Here is a 22,641-nt window from a genome sequence, read left to right as displayed (position 1 = left end):
TATCAAATCCCTGCAGCATCTTAAAGTGTGACCAATTTAAATTAAAAGCTGTGTATGTTGTGGAGCTACTTTATTCAGTCAGTCCATTCAGTGTTGCACGTTCCCTTTCCCCTGTTCTATAGGGGGCAAGAACTAAATCTAACAATGGGACTCTGTTACCTTTCACGCCTCAGTGATCATTTCAGCTCAAACACATTTTTCTCTGTTTTAAAAAGAAACTTGAAGCAGCAGTGGTCTATTTGCAGCTCTGACTTTATTCTCAGGAGACAGGTAACAGTTATCTGTCCTATTGCTGACTCCCCTGGTCTGATTGAAGCGAGGCTGGAAGCTCGAGCAGAAACAGAATCATTTCACAGCTGGATAAATCGTTTCCTCCTCAACTTACAGGCACACTGCCTCTGACAATGTGTCCTTTGTGCTGAAGGCCTCACCAATAATTCAGACTTGACTTGTCCTACAGAAATGCAGCAGTATATATTCACTTGTCCAAGAGCTGCAGACAGATGGGCAGCTGGCTTGTTGTTTTCTCTCCTGTCAGAAGGTCACCAGGGTGAGATACCATATAAATACAAAGGGACAATTGAGTGCAGCAAATGGTCAGAGAAGCACGTGGAGACTATTTAACCCCTTATGTCTGTTCCTGTCATTCAATGAGACAATGATCTGGGGCATGACTCATACTGTATCCCAGGTTCCTGCCTTGGCTTGTGTTGGGGAGAAAGTGAGGTCTGCAGATGCTGGAGATCAGAGCTGAAAATGTGTTGCTGGAAAAGCGCAGCAGGTCAGGCAGCATCCAGGGAACAGGAGAATCGACGTTTCGGGCATAAGCCCTTCTTCAGGAGTCTGGCTTGTGTTGGGTCAGAGAAGCCAGGCTGAAGCAGGAGAGTAAGGAAGTGCCTGCAATATCCTTGGAGATGGGAGCAGGCCATTAGCCAGGATTTAATTGCTACACCATGACCTCATCCTGCCTGAAACCATGGATGCATGCCCAAGATTCTTAATAATTGAATAATCAGCTAGCACCCTAAGTGCTGGCATCTGATGATTGACCACTTGGGTGAGACACTCTAGAGTGTTACTGGCAATCATGGAGCTGCTTCCACAGTGCAGAGCCCATCCTGCTGAAGAAAGGGCGTCAATATTTCTTAAAGTTATTTTAAGTTTAATCAACCAGTTTCCATCATGCTGTGACACACCTCCAAGACAGGTGAGTTACTTGAATCTGGATCTTCTGACCTTAGAGGTAGTGACACTAGCCTTGTATCAAAAGACCCTTGTGTATTCCTTAAAAGACAGCAAGAGGGTTCTTGTGGTATAGTCTCTTACTCCGGGACAGAAGACCTGGTTCAAGTCCCACCTGCTGCAAAGGTGTGTCATTACATGACTGAGCAGGTTAATTAAGTATCTACAACACAGCAAGAAGTTATCCATTACCATTGTTAACATTAGCAGACATCCATTTAACATACTGACAAGACCAGAGAATGCTGGAGAAATGCAACAGCTCCAGTGCAGAGAGAAGCAGAGTGAATGTTTCAAATGACTTTTTTTTATTTAACCTATTTTTCTAATTCAGCTGTTCAACGATGTTATTGCACAACTCTGGAGTAGGTGGTTCTTGAACGCAGTCCACCAGGTCCAGAAGTAGGGATACTACCAATGCACCATCGGAGGGCCCTCCAGGATGACATTAGTTTTATTTTAACCTATTCTTTAATCAACCTGTTCAGAGATGTTATTACACACCTGTGGAGCGGGTGGGATGTGAACCCAGCTCTCTAGCCCAGAGGGAGAGCTCTGAAGAAAAATCTCAAAATATTCACTTTTCTGGCTCCACATTTGTTGCCAGATCTGCAGGGTTTCTTCAGTGCTCTGTATTTGATTTGGATTTCCAGCATCCACAATATTTTGCCTTTATTGATACGACGTTCCCTCCACTCACTATTTTGACAGGGAGCTATAATCTGTTCACTATAACATGATGGAGACCTCAAACTAATACAGTGGACAAGGAAGTGCATGTGAATTGGTCTGACAATATCACCAGAACTTGCCTGTTTGCAGGAAATTAAATCCACACAATTGTATCTGCTTTAACAGAAGTGGTAGCCCTGAAAAAGAACACATTTCCAGTGGAGACCATATTCCTTCCTTTACTGTCAGACTGAGAAGCTGCTCTGAAATTACTCCATCTGTAACAGAATGCCTGTAACAAAAGCAGAAAAATGCTGGAGAAACTCAGCAAGTCTGGCAGCATCTCCGGAAAGCACTGTTAACGTTTTAAGTCCAGTGACCCCCCCCTCTCCCCCACCACTTCAGAACTGGAGTTGAAACGTTAACTCTGCTTTCTTTCCACAGATGCTGCCAGACCTGCCAGGTTTTTCCAGCAATTTCTGTTTTCAATTCAGTTCTCCAGCATCCACAATCCTTTGTTTTATCACGGAAGGCCTGCAGCTCCCTTTCCACAGATGCTGCTTGACCTGCTGAGTGTTTTCCGGTATTTTCTTTTCTTTGAAAGACATTTCAAGGCGTCAGCCATTTTAAAAGGTATTCTGGAGTGAATGGAATGTGCGATGTTCCTCGCAGTTAATGAGCACTAAAGTTTAAGGGAGGTTGTGTAACCTACATAGCCACTATTTCGATGTGAAGGTTGAAAGGAGTGCTGACCTTTACTGAGCACTTCAATTAAGTTCGTGTTTGGACTGATTTATCAAGCTTTTGAGAAGCTATATTGTCCTAATCAGTGTGATGTATTGCACGTCTCACCGAATGAAACTAAAGAAAACACACCAACTAATGAGCAGCAGTCGGGGTCACTCAGAAACTTTTAAACAACCGCATCTGTGCAGTCAGCAGCAGTGACACGGTCAGAATCTAAACAAAAAGGGAAAATGAATATTACCTGCAAGTTCGGTGGCTCAGGCGTTAGCACTGCTGCCTCACAGCACCTGGGACCCAGGTTCGATTCCAGCCTTGGGTGGTGTCTTTGGGGAATTTGTACATTCTCCTTGTGACTGTATGGGTTTTGTCTGTCTCCTTGTTTCCTCCCACAATCCAAAAGTGTGCAGGTTAGTTGGATTGGCCGTGCTAAATTGTCTGTAGTGTCCAGGGAGGTGTAGGCTAGGTGGATTAATTATGGTTATGGGGCTAGGGGTCGGGAGGTCTTTGCAGACAGGGTCGGTGCAGACTTCATGGGCTGAATGGCCTCTTCCTGCACTGTAGGGGTTCTGTGATTTTTCTGAAAAACAATTGAAAGCTGAATGAAGAAATGTCTTGTTCAAAACTGACATAAAATAAAATAGCTCTCGATTGTCTAGAATTTGGAAAAATGAGATGTGATCTCATCATCGCATCAAACTGCTAGACAGGGTCAATGTCGAGTGTTTGTTTCCCCTCGTAGATGATTCCAGAACTTGGGCACAGTCTCAGGGATGTGCAGACTAGGTGGATTAGACATGGTTATGAACCCAATGTGGGGTTATGGGGATATGATGGGGAGGGTGGGTCTGGGTGGGATACTGTTTGGAGGACTGGTGCAGACTTGATGGGCTGAATGACCCCTTTCTGCGCTTTGGGGACTCCAGGTACCCACTGCCTCCCGTGACCTCAGGAATGAAGTCCATGTTTGATCTTCCCCATCCACCACTAATCCAGGCCTTGGAGTGGTCAATTAGCACTTGTTTAAGGTCCTCCACCTGTGTCCAGCCTAATTAATGTTGTTCCCCTGTCACCTGAGAAAAGTGGCAGCCTGGGAAAGTTGTCCTTGGGAGCAATCTCCCTCAGTCGCTTTTGGGGTTGGGGGGTGGGGTAGAGGAGGGGGTGCACGGATGAAGGACATAAGATAGGTGAGAGGCTGTTGAAAGCCAACCCCGTGATCTTGGCTCTGATCTCCCCATGACCCCACTCCGCCATTTCCAACTCCCACCAAACTCCCCTCATCTCCCCAATATGGGGCGGTACGGTGGCTCAGTGGTTAGCACTGCTGCCTCACAGCACCAGGGTCCCAGGTTCAATTCCAGCCTTGGGCGACTGTCTGTGTGGAGTTTGCACGTTCTCCCCATGTCTGCATGGGTTTCCTCCCACAATCCAAAGATGTGTAGGTCAGGTGAATTGGCCATGCTAAATTGCCCATAGTGTTAGGTGCATTAGTCGGAGGGGAAATGGGTCTAGGTGGGTTACTGTACAGAGGGTCGGTGTGGACTGGTTGGGCCGAAGGGCCTGTTTCCACACTGTAGGGAATCTAATCTAATCTAAAAAAATAAGTGACTCACTTTCCTGTTGTTCCCGGTCTTTAGCCTGGCTGTGCAGAGGCTGATGGGATTCATTATATCGGGGGTGGGGGGGGGGACTGTACTCTTTGATGGGATTGAAGGATTACACTTTTGAAGTGGTCCATTTTAACAATGAAGGTATGTGCTCTGAAAGAATTGCCTGATGCTGTTCTGTAATAGGGGCTGGGACTGCGCATTTAAAGGGGAAGCTGTGTATATTTTAATGAAGTCCTGCTGTATGTTCTGCTGGTAAATAAAGAAGCCAGAAAGCATCAGGAGAGTGGAGCAGTTAAATTAGTTGTATTTTGCCTTTGCATAAGTGCAGTGGTTAATTTCCTCTTCCCCATAGGGGACGTCCTCTTGTAAATTTAGTTAATTGTCTGGAGGTTTCTAGGCCAGGGTCAAGGCTATTATGATGGTTGCATGGCAACCACGTTACTATGTGTGGCAGATCCAGTGCAGAAACTTCTTCATTGGGGAAGAAAGCAAAATTCTTTCACTGGCTTATTAACAAAAAGGATTCAACGCCTTTCCACATTCAAGTTTTGTGAACTTTGAACTTGTAGCAATCTTAAACTTGTAGGGTGTTATTTGACACAGCATTTTAAATGCAGACTTCAACATTTGTATTTAATTTGGACAGTGGAAGTTGGCTCACAGCATTTAAACTATAGATTCCGGCTTCATATCCTTGTGCCAGTCACACACACACACACAAATTTTCTACTCCTGAAACAGGGAGGCTAGTTGTTCTCTAATGGTTAAATGATAAACAAAGTGCTGTATGTAGCCATAACAACTCATAGTTCACATGGAACTCAGTAAAACATCCTGAGACACTTGACAGAAATAGTATCAAAGGTTTTTCAGCCAGGAGGAGAGATGACCAAATGTTTGGTCATGGAGGTAGATATTAAAGTGAGATGCAGAGAAACAGAAAGTTTAAAGGTAGGAATTGCAGAGTTTAGACCCAACCAGAAGGTTAAACCAGTAAAACTTGCAAGTGATACATACAGGTCTGACTTGTCTTATATTTACAGAGGGCACACAACTTGGGAAAATTGCAAACTGTTGGGAGGATCACATAGAACTCCAAAACGACGTTGACAAGTTGATGGATTGGGCAAATAGGTGGCAGATAATGTTCAATACAGAGAAATGTGAGGTGATATAGTTCCATGCAAAGAATATGGAGAGAGCCATTAAAATACAGGGTACTATTCTTAAATATGCACAGGAGCAAAGAGACCTGGGAATATAGGTACATTAGACATTAAAGGTGGCCAGACAGGTAGACAGAGCTTAACGTACAAGAGCAGAGAGGTTATAATGAACATATGTAAGAGACTAGTTAGACCTCAGTTGCAATACTATGTACAGTCTGGCCACAACATTACAGGAAGGATGTGAATTCATTGGAAAGAGTACAGAAGAGATTTACACAAATGATAGACACTTCAGTTATGAGGCAAGATTAGAGAAGTTGGGACTGGGAGGAAAAGGCTGAGGCAAAATTTGAAAGAAGCAAATTATTGCAGATGCTGAAATCTGCACTGAAAACACAAAATGCTGGAAATCACAGTGGGTGGGGCAGCGTCCATGGAGAGAGAGCAAGCTAACATCTTGTATCCAGATGACTCTTCATCAGAGCTGATGTGAGTTCTGATGAAGAGTCATCTACATGTGGAATGTTAGCTTGCTGTCTCTCCAAGGATGCTGCCTGCCCCGTTGTGATTTCCAGCATTTTTTGAGATTTGATAGAAATGTTCAAAATCATAAGGAACCTGGATAGAGTAGTCAGAGAGAAACTGAAATGGATCAAGGACTAGACAACTTTTTTTAAAGTGTTTTGCAAAAGGAGTAAAAGTGGTGTGATAAATCATTTTTAGCAGTAAGTAGCTAAGGTCTGGAATGCACTGCTTGGAAGTGTGTTGGAGACGGGTTCAACTTAAAGAGAACATTAGGAAATTATTTAAATAGAGACAATGTGCAGGCTGGGAGAGATAAGGCAGGCGATTGGCATTTAATCAAAATGACCAGAGTGTTACGACACAGAGGTAAACCCCTCTGTTAATTAAACCAAACACCCAGAAAAGCTCACCTCATCTCGTAATCTGTTAAAATATGGGTGACAGTGAACTCCCAAATTCCACTATTTAAAGAAAATAACATCAATTTACTTTTTACCTCTAAAAATGAACATTAAACAACACTACTCACAACTCGAAGCCCCCCTTTCTCTTAACTGCTTACTATCTGCCTCCAACTCTATAACAATATACTGTTTCAATAAGACACTTATTAAAATTACAACAATTTAATTTCAAAACCACATATTTGCTGTCTTCTTCTGTGTCTTCACTCTTTCAGCTGCTGATCTGCCTGAGTTATCTTCTTTCTTTTTGCTGTGTGTTTCACATGCAAAGATACCTTTAATAGAGAGTGATTTCTAATTTCTTTGAGAGCACGATGTTAGCTCCCATGAGTTTCTCTCTCCGAGGTAATTGCTGTTTGACCGATTTTCAAAATATCTGTATTTTTATATATTCAACATTGGATCATCTCATTGAATTTATTGTTTTGTCAACAGTGAACCAAACTCGATTGGGTTTTAGTATCCTGGGGCATAATTTAAACTGATTGGTTAAATTCAAATTGTTGTCAAAACAGCAACAAAAGCTCAGATATCCATTTCACAGCCAAATGTTACATGTTTTCAATTTTCCAGTGCACTCTGCGGCTGCCATCTAGTCATATATACAGGTGCTTGTAAGCTCTCAGTTCATAACAGCAGGTGGGGAGTCCAGAACTAGAGGGCATAGGTTTAGGGTGAGAGGGGAAGGATATAAAAGAGACCTAAGGGTCAAGTTTTTCACACAGAGGGTGGTACATGTATGGAATGAGCTGCCAGAGGAAGTGGTGGAGGCTGGTACAATTGCAACATTTAAAAGGCATTTGGATGGGTATATGAATAGGAAGGGTTTGGAGGGATATGGGCGGGGTGCTGGCAGGTGGGACTAGATTGGGTTGGGATATCTGGTCGGCATGGACGGGTTGGACCGAAGGGTCAGTTTCCATGCTGTACATCTCTCTGACTCTATGACATGCCTTCAACTTCATAGTACCTCCCCCTTAATTAAAAAATGAACCATCATAATGATAATGTGGCTTCATTTTTTATGATGAAATAAATTGGTCATTAATCTAAGTTATACTTTACATACTAATTTCTGCACACATATATTACATTGGAATCAGCCAAAGCTTATCTACACTGTTTCCTTTAAATCCACAATAACACATCTGCTATCGTATCTTTTTGACCCACAACATTTACGATTTGTAAATTAATTGTCTCTAACATAAGACTCCAACAAAATAGTCTCATATTTTTGTCGTTAAACCTTTCCAAGACGTAAAAGGGTTGTGGGCTATGTAAACAATCATCTATGGCACATTGTTTGTCACGGAAACATTAAAATGGTGAAAGGCTAGTACTAAACTCAGTAACTCTTTTTTGATAGTAGAGTATTTTCTCTGGTGGGTGTTGAGTTTCTTTGAAAAGTAGTCAATTGGTTGTTCAATTGCATCATCATCTTCCTACAGCAATACAGCTCCAACTCCTATATTGCTAGCATCGATTGCAACTTTGAAGGGTTTCAAAACATTTGATGTAGCTAAAACCCATGTGATGGTTAACATGGCTTTTAAATTCTCAAATGACTCGTGGCATCATTCTGTCCACCAAAATTTAGTGTTCTTCTTTAGTAAATCAGTCAGCAGTGCCACAATACTGTTGAAGTTTAGAAAAAACTTCCCGAACAATCCGATTAGTCCCAAACATCAAAGTATCTCTTTCTTCAAGGATGGTCATGGAAATCCCTCCATAGCCTTCGTTTTCATATTCCTTGCGGTTATCCTTCCATGTCTGATGTTATGACCCAAGGACATCACCTCTGCCTTCGCAAATTCTGTTTCCTTTAAATTTATTACCAGTTTTGCTTCTCATAATCATTCAAAGAGCTCTGCCAATTGTACCATGTGATCTTTTCATGACTCGCTAAAGATCACTGCATCATCCAGATAAACTGCACAGTTTGTTAATCCGGCCACAACTCTGTTCATGAGTCTTTGGAATGTGGCGGAGTCAGAGAGATGTGTTCTTCATTACAAAGCGCATCACTTTGAATTGATATAGCTCATTTGGGGTTACAAATACAGAAACTTCTTTCGCTTTCTCTGATAAAAGTACCTGTCAATAACCACACAGTAAGTCCAACTTTGTGATATAAGCACCTTGATCAATATTCTCTATACCATCCTCCAATCTTGGTATTGGATAGGGGTCAAATTTTGTTACACCATTGATCTCCCGATAGTCCACACAAAATCGTAGAGTCCCGACAGGTTTGGGAACTAACACGATTGGCGAACTTCTCTGATTTGGTTTGATGATATCTTCATTGAGCATCACATCCATTTCCTTCTGGACCTAAGTGGCTTTGAAAGGATTAAGCCTGTAGGAGTGTTGTTTTATTAGAAAGGCATTCCCTACTTCCAGCTTACAACAATAGTACTTGTCCTCCCCATCTTATTCCTGCGTATGTCCTCATACTGCTACATCAAACCTTTCAACTCGGTTCTTTGCTCCTGAGGCAGAGAGCTCACTTACTTATTACACTCCTCAAGGATTTTCTCATTACTTAATGTATTTTGAGGCATATCAAACTCTATAACATCTGGATTTGATTCTTCATTCTGTGGGACAGTAACTAACACTGGTTTCTCTAGTTTCCTGTCTCTATTATAGCAAGGTTTCAACATATTCACATGACATACCCGATAGTTTTTTCTATCTAGCATCTTTACCAGATAGTTTACCTGACTCAACTTTTTCTCAATTTGATAGGGACCACTAAACCTAATTTTGAAGGGATGTCCTACACTGGTAACAAAACTAATATGTCATCCCCATGGGAAAACATCTGAATTTTAGAGTTTTTAATCTTCATTCTATGCTGTGTCCTCTTCAGGTGCTGTTTAGCTAACTCACCTACCCAATTTAATCTCTCCCTCATCTCAGATACACAATCCAAGTGTGAAATATCTGACTTTTTAGATTAGATTACTTACAGTGTGGAAACAGGCCCTTCGGCCCAACAAGTCCACACTGACCCGCCGAAGCGCAACCCACCCATACCCCTACCTTTACCCCTTCAACCTATCACTACGGGCAATTTAGCATGGCCAATTCACCTGACCCGCACATCTTTGGACTGTGGGAGGAAACCGGAGCACCCGGAGGAAACCCACGCAGACACGGGGAGAATGTGCAAACTCCACACAGTCAGTCGCCTGTGTCGGGAATTGAACCCGGGTCTACAGGCGCTGTGAGGCAGCAGTGCTAACCACTGGCTTAGCTTCTTTTACCACATATTTTCCCACAATGCCTTTCTTCAATGACAAGCACTGTGGGTTTACATATCCCACCTTACCACAGTGAAAATACCTGAGGCTTTTCACCTCCTTTTCACCCCCAACCACATAGTTGCTGTCTTCTTCTGTCTTCATTCTTCCAGCTGCTGATCTGCCTGAGTCATCTTCTTTCTTTTTATTGCAAGTATGTTTCACATGCAAAGATACCTTTAATAGACAGTGTTTTCTAATTTCTTTGAGAGCAAGATGTTAGCTCTCCATGAGTTTCTCTCTCCGAGGCAATTGCTCTCTGACCAATTTTCAAAATGTCCACATTTTTATACCTCCAACATCAGATCGTCTCATTGGTTCACTGTTGGCAAAACAATAAATTCAAACGTGATTGGGTTTTAGTATCCTGGGGCATAATTTAAACTGGTTAAATTCAAATTATTGTCAAAACAACAAACAAAACTCAGATAACTATTTCACAGCCAAATGTTACATATTTTCAATTTTCCAGTCTACTCTGTGACTGCCATCTAGTCATATACACAGGTGCTTGTAAGCTCTCAGTTCATAACAGTGTTCTCTCTCTCTTAAAGGTACAGTACATACCTTCAACTTCATATCAGAGCAAGTACCATCCTTACGCGGGTCTGGCCTACATGTGACTCCAGATCATCAGCAGTACCCGCTGAAATCATGCTGTAGGTCAAGGGGAATGCAAGTTGACAACAAAGACTGACTGAGTCAGTATTGCTTCCATCCCATGAAAGAGTTACAAAAAAAAAGCTAATGGCTTTTGTTAAAAATACTTTGAAGGAAACATGTGATATAACCACCGCTGACAATAATTTCTGCCCTATATTCAGAATGAGGTCTGAAATCTGATAGGTGTATTGTCATAGAGTCATAGAGGTGTACAGCATGGAAACAGACCCTTTGGTCCAACTCATCCATGCCAACCAGATATCCCAACCTAATCTAGTCCCATTTACCAGCATTTGGCCCATATCCCTCTAAACCCTTCCTACTCATATACCCATCATCATGTTATGTCATGTTTTGGAGGTTTGCAATGGAAAATAAGGAAACTGTGTTATGAAAATATTTCAGAGACAAAAACAGAAATTGCTGGAAAAGCACAGCAGGTCTGGCAGCATCTGTGAAGGGAAATCAGAGTTAATGTTTCGTGTCCAGTGACCCAAGTTCTGAGGAAGGGTCACTGGACCCAAAACATTAACTCTGATTTCTCTTCACACAAACTGCCAGACCTACTGAGCTTTTCCAGCAACTTCTGTTTATGTTTCTGATTTACAGCATCTGCAGTTCTTTCAGTTTTTAATTTGCATAAAATGTCAAGGTTTCAAATCAATTTGAGACACCTTGGATAGCATTGTGTTTTGTCCTTTCTTAGTGGTTATTGGGAGCCTTAGTTTGCCCTCAGAGTACACTAAAGTGCCTTCCAGCCTAGTAATTACATTGAAAACGCTGTGGCTTTTGTGTCTGAGTTCAATAATTGTAGATTCAGGTCCTGCTCCAGAGACTGGGCTGATATTCAATTGAGTAGTGAAGGTGTGCCTCATTGCCAGAAGTGCTGCCTTTCAGGTAAGGTGTTAACCCAAAGCCCCATCTGTTCTCTCAGGTGGATGTCAAAGATTCCATGGCACTATTTTAAAGAAAAGCAAGGAAATTATCCTTCACATCTTGATAAAAATTTATCCCTCAATCGATATTATCTGGACATTGCTAATTATGGGAGTTTGCAGTCCACTAATTGGCTGGTGATATCCTACATTTTATTTATTTGGGGATTGATTGATTTGATTTATTGTCACGTGTACCTAAGTACAGTGAAAAGCTTTGTTTGAGAGCAGTAATGGCAGATCATAGTAAGCAAGTACATACAGATCAGAGAGTGAAAAAAACTTGGACAGTGTAAGACAAACAGGTTACATTGTACAGGATGTGCACTAGGCAAGAGCAACATCAACAGGGCCAACATTATTCAAAGTTAAAGAATCCACTCATCAGTCTAAGAATGGCCAGAAAGAAGCTGTTCTTGAACTTGCTGCTGTGTGTGTGTGTATGTGTGTGCGTGTGTGTGTGTGTTCAAGCTTCTGTACCTTCTGCCTAATGGAGGAGGTTGTAGAAGAGCATTGTCAGGGTACGATGGGTCTTTGATCATGTTGGCAGCCTTTCCACAGCAACAAGACGTGTAAATGGACAGTGGGAGGTTGGTTTCCGTGATGGTCTGGGCAGTGCACACAAGCTTCTATAGTTCCTTATGGTCCTGAGCAAAGCAGGTGCCATACCAGGCCGTTACACACACGGACAGTATGCTTTCTATGGTCCATCTGTAAAATTTGGTGAGGATCCTTATGCTGAAAATGTGTTGCTGGAAAAGAGCAGCAGGTCAGGCAGCATCCTGAGGGTCCTTATGGGCATGCCAAATTTCCTGATCTGCCTGAGGAAGAAGAGGCATTGTTGTGCCTTATTGACTCTTGCACTTATATGGGAATTCAGGACAGGTATTTGGTTGTCATCACTCCTAGGAACCTGACGCTGTGCACCCTCTCAATCTCAGTTCCGCTGATGTAGGTGGAGGCGTGTTCTCCTTTTTCTTTGAAGTCAATGATCATTTCTTTAATTTTGCTGACATTGAGAGAGTGGTTGTTCTCATTGCACCCTTCTGTCTCCTGTGGGTTGGGTGTGGGCTTTGAAGATGAAGTTAGCATTTATTACCCAGAGGGCTGTTACAGTAAACATACAGCATCTGCATTGGGCAGGTTTCTTTCCCTAAACAGCATTCATAAACCTGATGGGTTTTTTCCTCAACAATGGTTATCTTGGACTGCTTTTCTTTCATCAAATTCAAATTTCACCATCCACAGGATATGAGCCTATGTCCCCAGAACATTAATGTATGGGATTACTAGTCCAGCAACAAACACCATTATGCCACCACCTCCTCTAACAGTAAGAGTGCTTCAAAATTATTTTGTTGCCTCTCAAGCACTTTGGGTTGCCACCATTGTTAGCTGTCACTCAATTGAGTGTGACTTGTTGGTACGTATCTCTTCCCTGGGACTTCATGTGACTGAAAAGTTGGGTGTGCTGCAGTCATGTAAGGTATTATAAGAATGTAGGTCAATTGATGATGGACAAGTGCAATAATAATGGTAATAATTGATTATAATCCCACAATGGAAAATCCATTTTTATTTAAAACAACTTTGCACACAGCAGCACTGGCCCCTACTTAGAATCTATATCCTGAAATCACACAACTGAATAAAACAATTATGTGTCATGCTAACTCATCAATTGATGTTACATACATTAAACAAATTCCACTGATTTTCTGTAAGTCCTTTTACATTCTTTCTTTACCAAATAATAAAAATTATTTTCCTTTAAATGATATTGTACTGCTTGCTTCAATAAACACCTGCAGTAAAACATCCCAGCATTCAATATTTTCTGCATATCCAACTTTAGTCTTGAGTTTGAGCCACCTCATTCCAAAGTGGACAACCTTTTGTTACCCATCCTCTGAGAATTGCTCACAATCTGGAGAAACATGGCCCTCATGTTCCAACAAAAATAGCTTTTTTCTCATAATGATAGTATTTTGTTATTAATGTTTATTTTTCTTGAACACTAATGGCACTGTTTCTCCTTAGTCACTGTTCCTCTTCCTGTGACCTCCACTTGGCAAGTTCCAAAAGCAGCTTGATTCACATCATCAGTTCAACTTTCTGGAGAATCATAGGCTCAGAACCAAGTTTCATTGCAGTGGGTTGGCACCTCAGAGAAAACCACTATTTCCAATCACAGTTCTCCACAAAAGTGCAATCATTATTCCTAGCAGCTTGTGAGAGTGAGCATCTGCAGATGCAATTAGCATTAGAACCAATGCAGTTCCCCTGTTATTATTTTCTCTCCTCAGCACCATACTGCCATGCAGCATCACAGCACTAGTCATTCAGAGCCTCGAGTTGTAGAAATTGGGTTCAAATTCCATCATAACCACAACTGGTAACATTTTAGATTCAATAAAACCCTGATGGTGGCCCTGACTGTAAAGACCCCTCTGGTTCATTAATGCCCTTTAAGAAATTTGCCATCCTTATCTGATCTTGCCTATGTGGTTGACTTTTAAATATCCTTTGAGCAATTAGGGATGGGTAATAAATGCTGGTCTAGTCAGAAACACCTCATCTCATGAATTAATTTAAAAAGAGGGAACACATCAAATCAGCCATGATTCAAATGGATAACAGAACAGCCCTCCTAGTTCATAAGCATTGCCCTGGCTAAACATTTATCACTTCCAAGTCCACAAATGCCAGGGCACTTGTATAACACGTTTACAGAGGAACCTCGGTTATCCGAACGAAATGGGCGGGCACTATTTTGTTCAGATAATTGATTATACGGTTAATTGATTCAATGCTTCCCCTCTGGAGCTCGAAATTTTCTGAAGTTTCCTTTGTTCCTCGCTCTGCCTGCTTTGCTACCCATCTCTATCTTAGGGTTTGTTTCTGAGCAGACACACACTTGTGTGTAAGGGACCTTGCTGAAGCCTCACCCCTCGCCCCAATCAGTTCAATGGGATTGATACAGCAAGCACTCACTAAGTCCACTCCCCATTCAGGAGACTAGACAGCAACACACCGCGCGTCAGCCCCCGTCCCCTGTTTGTCCCCACAACCCGTCCAAACCCTCCCCCATTTGCCCCCAACCCATCCAACGCCGCCAACCCCATCCACCCCACCCACCATCCGCGCCCCCTCTACTCCAAACCCTGTCCAACCCCGCCCCTGTCCGCCCCCACCCACCGTCTGACCCCACGTCACCCTGACCCCATCTCCCACCCACCACTTGCCTCCACCCACTGTCTGCCCCCCTTGTCCGCGCCCTCCGGCCCTGTCTGACTTGGCCACCCCACCTCCCCTGTACGCCCCTCTCCAGGGCAGCCAGACTGGACACGAACAGTAAGACTGCTGCTGCCTTGGGGGGGGGGGGTGAGTCTCAAAATAGCATGCATGCACACACACACACACACAAACATGCTCACACACAAACTTTTTACTGCAATGTTTTGCTAAGTTCCACCTTTGCCCTGTACAGAACAGTGTTGGAGAAATTAGCTGGGGAAGGGGAGTTTACACCCCTGTGTAGAACTCAAGGGAAAGTGTGGGGGGAGAGAGAGAGAGAAAGAGAGAGAGAGAGAAAGGGCAGGTGGTCAGTCATTTGGAGACGGTGCCTGGGCTCCCATCGATGTCCAGGACTGTTCTCATTTCAGTAAACTGGGTTCATTTTTAATCATTATAAACAAAAGACATGATCAGTGTTGGAAATGCCTCTTTGATGTAGTGTTTCTATCGGGACCTTGAGATCTTCTTCAGATTATCCAAAATTCGGATAATTGATTTTCGGATAATCGAGGTTCTTCTGTATTTGGAAGCACTAGCTTTTGGAGTCCTGCTCCTTCATCAGGTGGTTATCGGAGTAGCACTCCGAAAGCTAGTGCTTCCAAATAACCTGTTGGACTAGAATTTGGTGTTGTGTGATTTTCAACTTTGTGCACCCCAGTCCTTCAAACATGGCAATTGTATTGCACTTTATGCCAATCTTGCTGTGACTGAGGAACAAAGTCATGTCTCTTTCAACTGTATGACCACTTACCACACCAGATAGTGTGTTTAGCCATTGGGATGTTTTACATACTATGCAATTTACTTTCTTAGCCATGCTGTTTGTTTTAGGCTTTAACTGTATTGAAAGATTATGTTCCTGATACATCCTCATGCAGTGTGTGTTCAAATCGCAACCAATGTGTGTAGCACAGCAATAAACGTAACAGATTGAGATCAGCTTTGTCATTCTTGATAGAGAGGAACAGTTAGAAAAGTAAGGTTTGATGCGGGAATTCATTGCTAGAACATAAAAAATGCAACTTCTTAAAAGATCATTTCAATAAATAGTCATGCACAAAAACTACATTCGATTTCCTTTTCATTAACAAGTTAATGTTTACATTTTTAGGTCATCGACCTGTACTCTTCCCACAAAGATTTTCACATTGAACAATATTGCATGGAATTACATTAAGGAAGAAAATATGAGTACAGGTCATTTGGGGTAACTAGTCCATGCTAGGTTTGCATAAACCTTATCTGATCTTTACTGATCTAACTCTGTCAGAATAAATCTTTATTCTTTTCTCCCTCATGTTAATATCTAGCCTCCTATTAAACACATCCATACAGTTCACTTTGCCCACGCCCAAGAATCACTTTGTCACGACTCTCTGGGTGAAGAATTTTTGATTTTCACTTAGAAATTATAATTGGTTACTAAAAATATCAGAATGCAAACATATAACTCATATATAACATAGCTTCCCCTTTAAAATATTCCTTAGAAATTACTTCTTTGGCCAAGTGTTTCGTCATTTGGTTAAAATATCTGCTCATATGCCTAGGTGTCATACTTAGTTTTTTAATGGCTACAGTCAGCATTGCAATGACACAGACTGGGAAGAGTGGTCTGCAGTCAGTATAGCAGTGAGGCAGGCTGGGAAAGGGGCAGTCTCTGTGTTTGTTTCAAATTCCTAGTATTTACGATATATTGCCTTCACCCAATAATTATTTGTTCAGATGTACAAACTTTCTGCTTTGTACTTCTTGAAAGGTATGGCCACAATTAAGGTTCTTGTTTGGACTATCTGCTGTCATATTAGCACACCATGTTGAAGAATTAGTGTGATACTCTATCTAAAGAATTCTTATCTTCAACCAGGAAACACACTTTAAAAATCCACTCAATCATTGGTTGTAAAATTTTCTAACTTGTCAGAAATCTTTGCAGACTTCTTCTCAAAAATATTCTGCTTTGATCCATACTTAAGAAACTTAACATGTCTTGATCTTTTCCAGGTGTTGTAATAGGCTCCCTATCCCGGCTTTGTTCTACGGCAATTGATCCCTTGGACACTAATGTTCGCGCTGTTCTTATCCATCAGAGATATGTTGGCAACTCCATTGAACAGTTTACACTCTACTTTATCAACATGGCTGTCATGGCAACTTATCTCCACCAGGAGCACCTGAAGATCATTCCTATATTAGCAGGACTCTTTGCAGTGGCAAGGTGAAGAACAATATTAAATAGGCATTGTTGTTTTTAATATTATTTCTTTAGAGCTAAAGGATTAAGAGTTCTGCCAATGGACTGCTCAATGTGGTTCTAAGCACGTGGATCATGATGTCCAACTGCCATCCTTGTTTTGTTATGTGTTTGTTTGTTGTAGGTGGGGCAGGAATAGGATCTCATAATTGGGATCCGGTAACTTCGGGAATAAAATCCACTGCTCTTCCATCACCAGTCACCATCACATTGGTCGGCATGGACCAGTTTGGGCCAAAGGGCTGTGAGACTCCATGCTGAAGGACTGTGGACTCTATGGGCTCCACTGTGATGCCTTCTACAGTCAAATAAAATGACAACCTCACATCATTACACAATACAAGAAAAATGGATTGTCAAGGTGGATACAACCTTACTCTAAACTCATTGGTCGATTTGGAGTTGAAAACGTTCCAAGTAGCAGAGATCCAAAGAGATCCAGATACATTGACATGAAAATGTCACTGAATCAATAAACCTTGAATATAAAGCTAGTTTCAGTAACGGTGACGATGAGACTAACATCAATTGTCATTAAAAAAAAATCATCAAAACTGTCCCTCAGAGAAGCAAATCTGCCTTATCTGATCTAGTTTACTTGTGACTCCTAAACTACAGCAAAGTCATTGATTCTTAACTTCCCTCTGAAATAGCCTAGAATGCAACTCAGTGCAAGATCAGTTAGAGATGGACAATAAATGCTTTGCCAGTAATACCCTCATCCCATGAAAGAATAAAAAATGGTACAGAAAATACTTAGGGGAGTTAACAGAATGCTGCTCTTTACATAGAGAAAACCAGAATGATAGTTGTCATATCCTATCTGAAAGTTTGTATTCCATACTAGAGACCTTAAATTAGATAATCTGCTGTTGAAAGGGATACAGCATAGATTTACTAAATTGCAAGTCGCAAATTGAATGAATAGAGAGCACAAACACAGTTTGCATTTTTGTAATTTAGAAGGCTAAAGGGTAAGTTGATTGAAGCTTTCAGGGTATGAAAGGAACAGTGTTAATTGACAGAATTATTTTCACTATTTGTCAAAACTTGGACTCAGGGAATCATTTAAAAATTAGACACAGACCTTTCAAAAATGAAATCAAGAAATGCTTTTATTCAGAAAGAGTGGTAGAATTTTGGAATTCTTTTCTGCAAAGTGTAATTGATGCTAGACCAATTGCGAATTGTAAATCTAAAATTGATAATTTTCTGTTATCCAACAACTATGGACTAAAATGGGTATATAAAGTTTGGTCATGGATCAGCCATGATTTTAACTAAAAGATGGAACAGGATCAAGGGACAGAATGGTGTCTTTCTGTTCCTATGTGATAGGTCCTCTATTTAAATTGCTCCGGCCTTTCAAAATAGTATTTTGAAAGGACAGTTTTACTGAATTAAGAGTTGAAATTATATCAGGACTTCCGAAATGTTTTACTACTGGCCATTCTAACTAGTTAGGCGATGTGTAAAACCAAACTGTACAATTCCTACTATTATTAGAAAACTGGAATGCATCAGTAGAGCATGCAATTGCTGCCAATAGGAACATGTATGTTCTTTTATTGGAGACCTCAAGACAAAGTAGCACACCATTATATAAGTAATGGGATACTGAAATACACAAGAACAAGTATACAACTTATTATGAAACTACTTAAACACACAAACAAACAAATGTGAAAACATGAAGGAAATATTAACAGCAGATAATTCTCTCAAATAATCACAAGAAGCCCAACACAGAAGGATAGCAAAACTCATTGACTACAATGGAAATATCTACTGCAATCTCATCTTTCCCTGTAGCTTTTAACATTTTTCTTCAAGTGTTTGTCTAACTGCCTCTTAATTGTTGCCAAATAATTGTGATTGAATTAGCATGTTGATATATTCCATATTCTAATCATCATTTGCATGCAATAATCTTTTAATGCACCTATTTGAGTTAGTAATCTATCCCTATTTTTATACCTCATTATTCCTACTTAACCTAGCAGTAGAAATAACTCACTATTAAATTTTGTTTTTGAACACTTCTGTTGGCTCTTTTATTAACATTCCAGTGAAACTTGTTTATAGTCTTATTCAAAGCTTGAGATTTGTTAGAGAGAGTAATAGATTCCATCATTTTCTTTAATATTGATTTTCATGGACCAGATCTATGCGCATATACAGAAAATATGACATAAATCTGCTTGAAATTTGAAGTAAACATAGAAAAGATGGGAAACACTCATCAGGTTTGTCATCATCTGTTGAGAGAGAATGAACATCTTAGATCACTCAACAGAACTACAGACCTATATAAAACACTTTGTATTTGCACACCAGTTGTCAGGGGTGTATGACAAAACTGTGACAGGAACTTCACTGATACAAAGTTTATTGTGCATTTCTTACAGATTGGTATATTGGATTACAGCTGGATTAAGCAGTGCCTATCGTGGATTTGGATTTGGGCTGACATTTTTCCCAACCTTGGCGATGGTAGCCTACAATTTATACTGCATGTATGAACTGGGACTCGATCACTACTTTATCCCAGCTGAGAATGGAGGGCCCACACGAGCTCCCGCCCCAAGACTGAGATGGTGGGGTCTTGGAGGTTGAATAGTATCAGGGCAAAGAAAAATTACACTGCATTGTGGAAGATTAGACTAGTGTACATTGCAAATGAGTGCAAGGAGAACACTAAAAGGACCACACTGCTTGTGTGGTTTATTGCAGTTTAAAAGCTTCAAGTATCAGACAGGATAAAATCTTGTGATGGTTTTAACAGGAATTTAACATTTCTGGAGTTATGAGTCTAACTACAAAATTATTGAAACTATGATATTGTTCTCTGTTCCACTGCCCTTGTTTAATGTCATCTCACCATAAATGTCTATTACATATTTTTTCAGGTTTGTACAATTAGCTGATACAACTACATCTCAAATCATAGCATAAGAGTCAATTAAGTGTACATTTATGGATATTTATATACAATTGTATTCAATTTTGCTATTAAATTGAGATTGTTTCTCCTATTCTTGATGAACAGTTCGGGAAGCTTGATCCTTACAAAGTTAGCCACACAATTCCTTTTCATTGACCTGCCACATAGTTCTCCATGCCACAGAACTGTGAACTCATTCTGACAGGGAGTCTTTGCTATGAATTACTGTTATATTTCAGATACTATTGAAGAGGTTTCCAAAGCAAAACCACTATAGGTTATTGTGTAACCACAATGATTTAGTGTTTGAGACCTTCTATGTTTATTGTCAATTTGTCTCCTTGCCCGATTCCACAAAGCATAAAGTTGCCTGGTATAGGAACTTTACAATAAAATTTTAAGTACTTAGCCATATGACTGAACATAGGAATAAATTTCCAGTATTTAGTCAAAACTTAATAGGTCAGAAATGTACAATTACACTCAGGAAGCCCTTTATTGTTTAACTGGATTATAAGATCTCAGGGCTATAATTACTGTAAAATCCAGTATATTGGATATACCAGCATAAAAGTACTAGCAGCATTACCCCTGGCTGGTGGAAGTGGTGTAAGTCACCACCAGATATGTATGCTATAAAAACCCACACTGCCCGCAATCTATGCAGATTATATGGTAACAAGAACCACATTTAATGAAGCATAATTCTACCCAGTATTAATGTTTCCTTACTGCAAGAAAGAATACCCAAAGCACCTAAATTACTAACAGCAAACTTTTAAATTCTGGCTAATAGTGGAGTCTTTATTATAGAATAGGATTTACTGAACTCCAGCTGATTCTCATTGAATTTGATGATATCACAGGTTGATTGTTAATTGTATTGCCATGTTGCTTGCCTTTTTCATTGCGTTACTCAGTGCAAAAGTTCAGAACATTTTCTCTTCAGTAACATGATGAGATTGCAAATTGACAATGGAAAATTCACAAGATAAATATGAAGGATGCTGGTCCATCAATTCTGAATTTCCAACATTACAGTATTTTAGGAAGGATTAATATTGATAGTTTATAAGTATGCTATTATAGAGTATGTTTGAGATCTCTGTGCTTATGAAGATATAAATATCAAGCCAAATATATACATACCACGGCACCACTGAGCATTCTTATTAATTGTAATAAAGGTGTTTTTCACATTGGAATTCAAAAGGAAAGCTATCAATACATCAGGCTGGCAATTTTCCAGACTTCTTATAGTCTGAAACCTTTGACACGTACAACACAGTACTAATGCTGAGAAGCACAGATAATTCTAGACAAAAACAAAGAGACCCAGTACACTCGGGATTTAACCAGACTTTCCCATTCACTCCTTGTATGTACAGATCAATCTTCTTTTACCTTGACAGCGAAGCATCGGGCTAAGAAACATGGTAGTGGAGCTGTCAAATCTGGAAAGAGAAATGCAGGGAAACTAAGAAGTGGTGATTATGTCATGCCAAACTTGACTTTATAACCTGGAAGATCACAGAAGGATATTCTGTGGAGGCCTAAAGAGTTGACAGTGTTGTAGTTCTGGAAAACAACCGATTACAACACATCTCCATGCATTGAGTCTTGATTTGAATACAGTAAAGAGGAAGAAGTATTTGTTTAATCATTAACCATGAATATTGTGAATAATTTCATTGAAGACTGTAATATATGCTGATCACCCTTTTCTCCTGGATAATTTGTGTACAGTAGTGAATTGTGTGTTTTATTTTAATATTGACCTAGCTGTAACTTAAAAGAAGTACATTTAAGAATTGAATATTAGTCATTTTATATGAAGTGTTTAGATATGTTTATTTGCATTGGACTTTGACCCATCCATAAAACATGTTGATGAACTAGTTATGTATTTTATCTAATACATCGAAGAATGTAAATATCTAATAAAGCTACTGCGTTGTGAACAGTGCTTTGCACAGCAGTTCATACATGTGGATTCTCACTGTGTATTTGTATATTATAGTCAGAGTAGTAACTAAAAACATAACAAATAAGAACAGAATTAGGCCATTTGGTTAAATGAACTTGCTCCACTATTAAGCATGATCATAATGGAGCTGCCACGGTAATTTTACTTTTCTATTCTGAAATCTCTTTATTAATTGAAAAACTATCAATATCTCTCTCTCATGAATATGTACAGTGCAATGATTTTTTAAAGCATTGCTGCTTATTATATAACTCAGGGGTCACTTGGGACCTAAAACTCTGGCAAAACTGCTGTTGCATTTATCATTCCAGGTTTTTCTCATCCCTGATATGTATGTGGATCCTGAACTTGTTGGGAAAGTGTACGAAAGAAAGAACACCTGGGGGTTTTTGTACAAGGAATGATAAATGCAGTGGGTTGACAATCCACTGTCACATCTGGTGATGGATACAAATCAGGTGGTTTGCTTTACTGTCACTTGAACGGGATTTATGTGGGATGAGATTATCCTGTTGGTTGCAGATGTGCATCTATAGCAAAACGAAGGAAACCAATGGTTAGTGCATGCATCCTGGCAATGGAAAAGTCATTGATTCAGCAAGTAATAGCTCTTTGGAGATTTGGGTTGAGGCACACTGTTTGGGAAAATCAAACAAGTGCAACTGAGTTAGCAATACACTGCTTCTGTGTCAGATGTTTATGATTTCGACTTTCGTACTAGAGACTTGACCACAAAATCTAGGTTCTAATGCAAAGTTGAACGACTGTTACTCTGTCAAAGGTCCCATTAACCGAGCAGCCTTCTTTCAGATGGACGTAAAGTA

At 40.4% G+C, this 22,641-nt stretch overlaps 1 protein-coding gene across 3 annotated transcripts in view; it reads left to right on the top strand.

The window, feature by feature from the left end:
* Positions 1-21,830, top strand: part of LOC122565389 (uncharacterized) — a 132,211-nt gene extending 110,381 nt beyond the window's left edge. For all 3 annotated transcript variants that reach the window (XM_043721322.2, XM_043721325.2, XM_043721321.2), the window contains exons 3-4: positions 16,637-16,850; positions 19,295-21,830. In XM_043721322.2, coding sequence (XP_043577257.1) covers positions 16,637-16,850; positions 19,295-19,502 — 422 coding nt within the window. In that variant the 3' untranslated portion in view covers positions 19,503-21,830. The remainder of the gene's footprint in view (positions 1-16,636; positions 16,851-19,294) is intronic.
* Positions 21,831-22,641: the final 811 nt, after the last annotated feature.

The sequence above is a fragment of the Chiloscyllium plagiosum genome, unplaced genomic scaffold, assembly GCF_037043375.1.
Source record: "Chiloscyllium plagiosum isolate Xiang-an unplaced genomic scaffold, Cpla_swu_hap1 HiC_scaffold_28, whole genome shotgun sequence".
NCBI classification, from domain to species: Eukaryota; Metazoa; Chordata; class Chondrichthyes; order Orectolobiformes; family Hemiscylliidae; genus Chiloscyllium; species Chiloscyllium plagiosum.
This window is presented reverse-complemented; position numbering and strand designations above follow the sequence as displayed.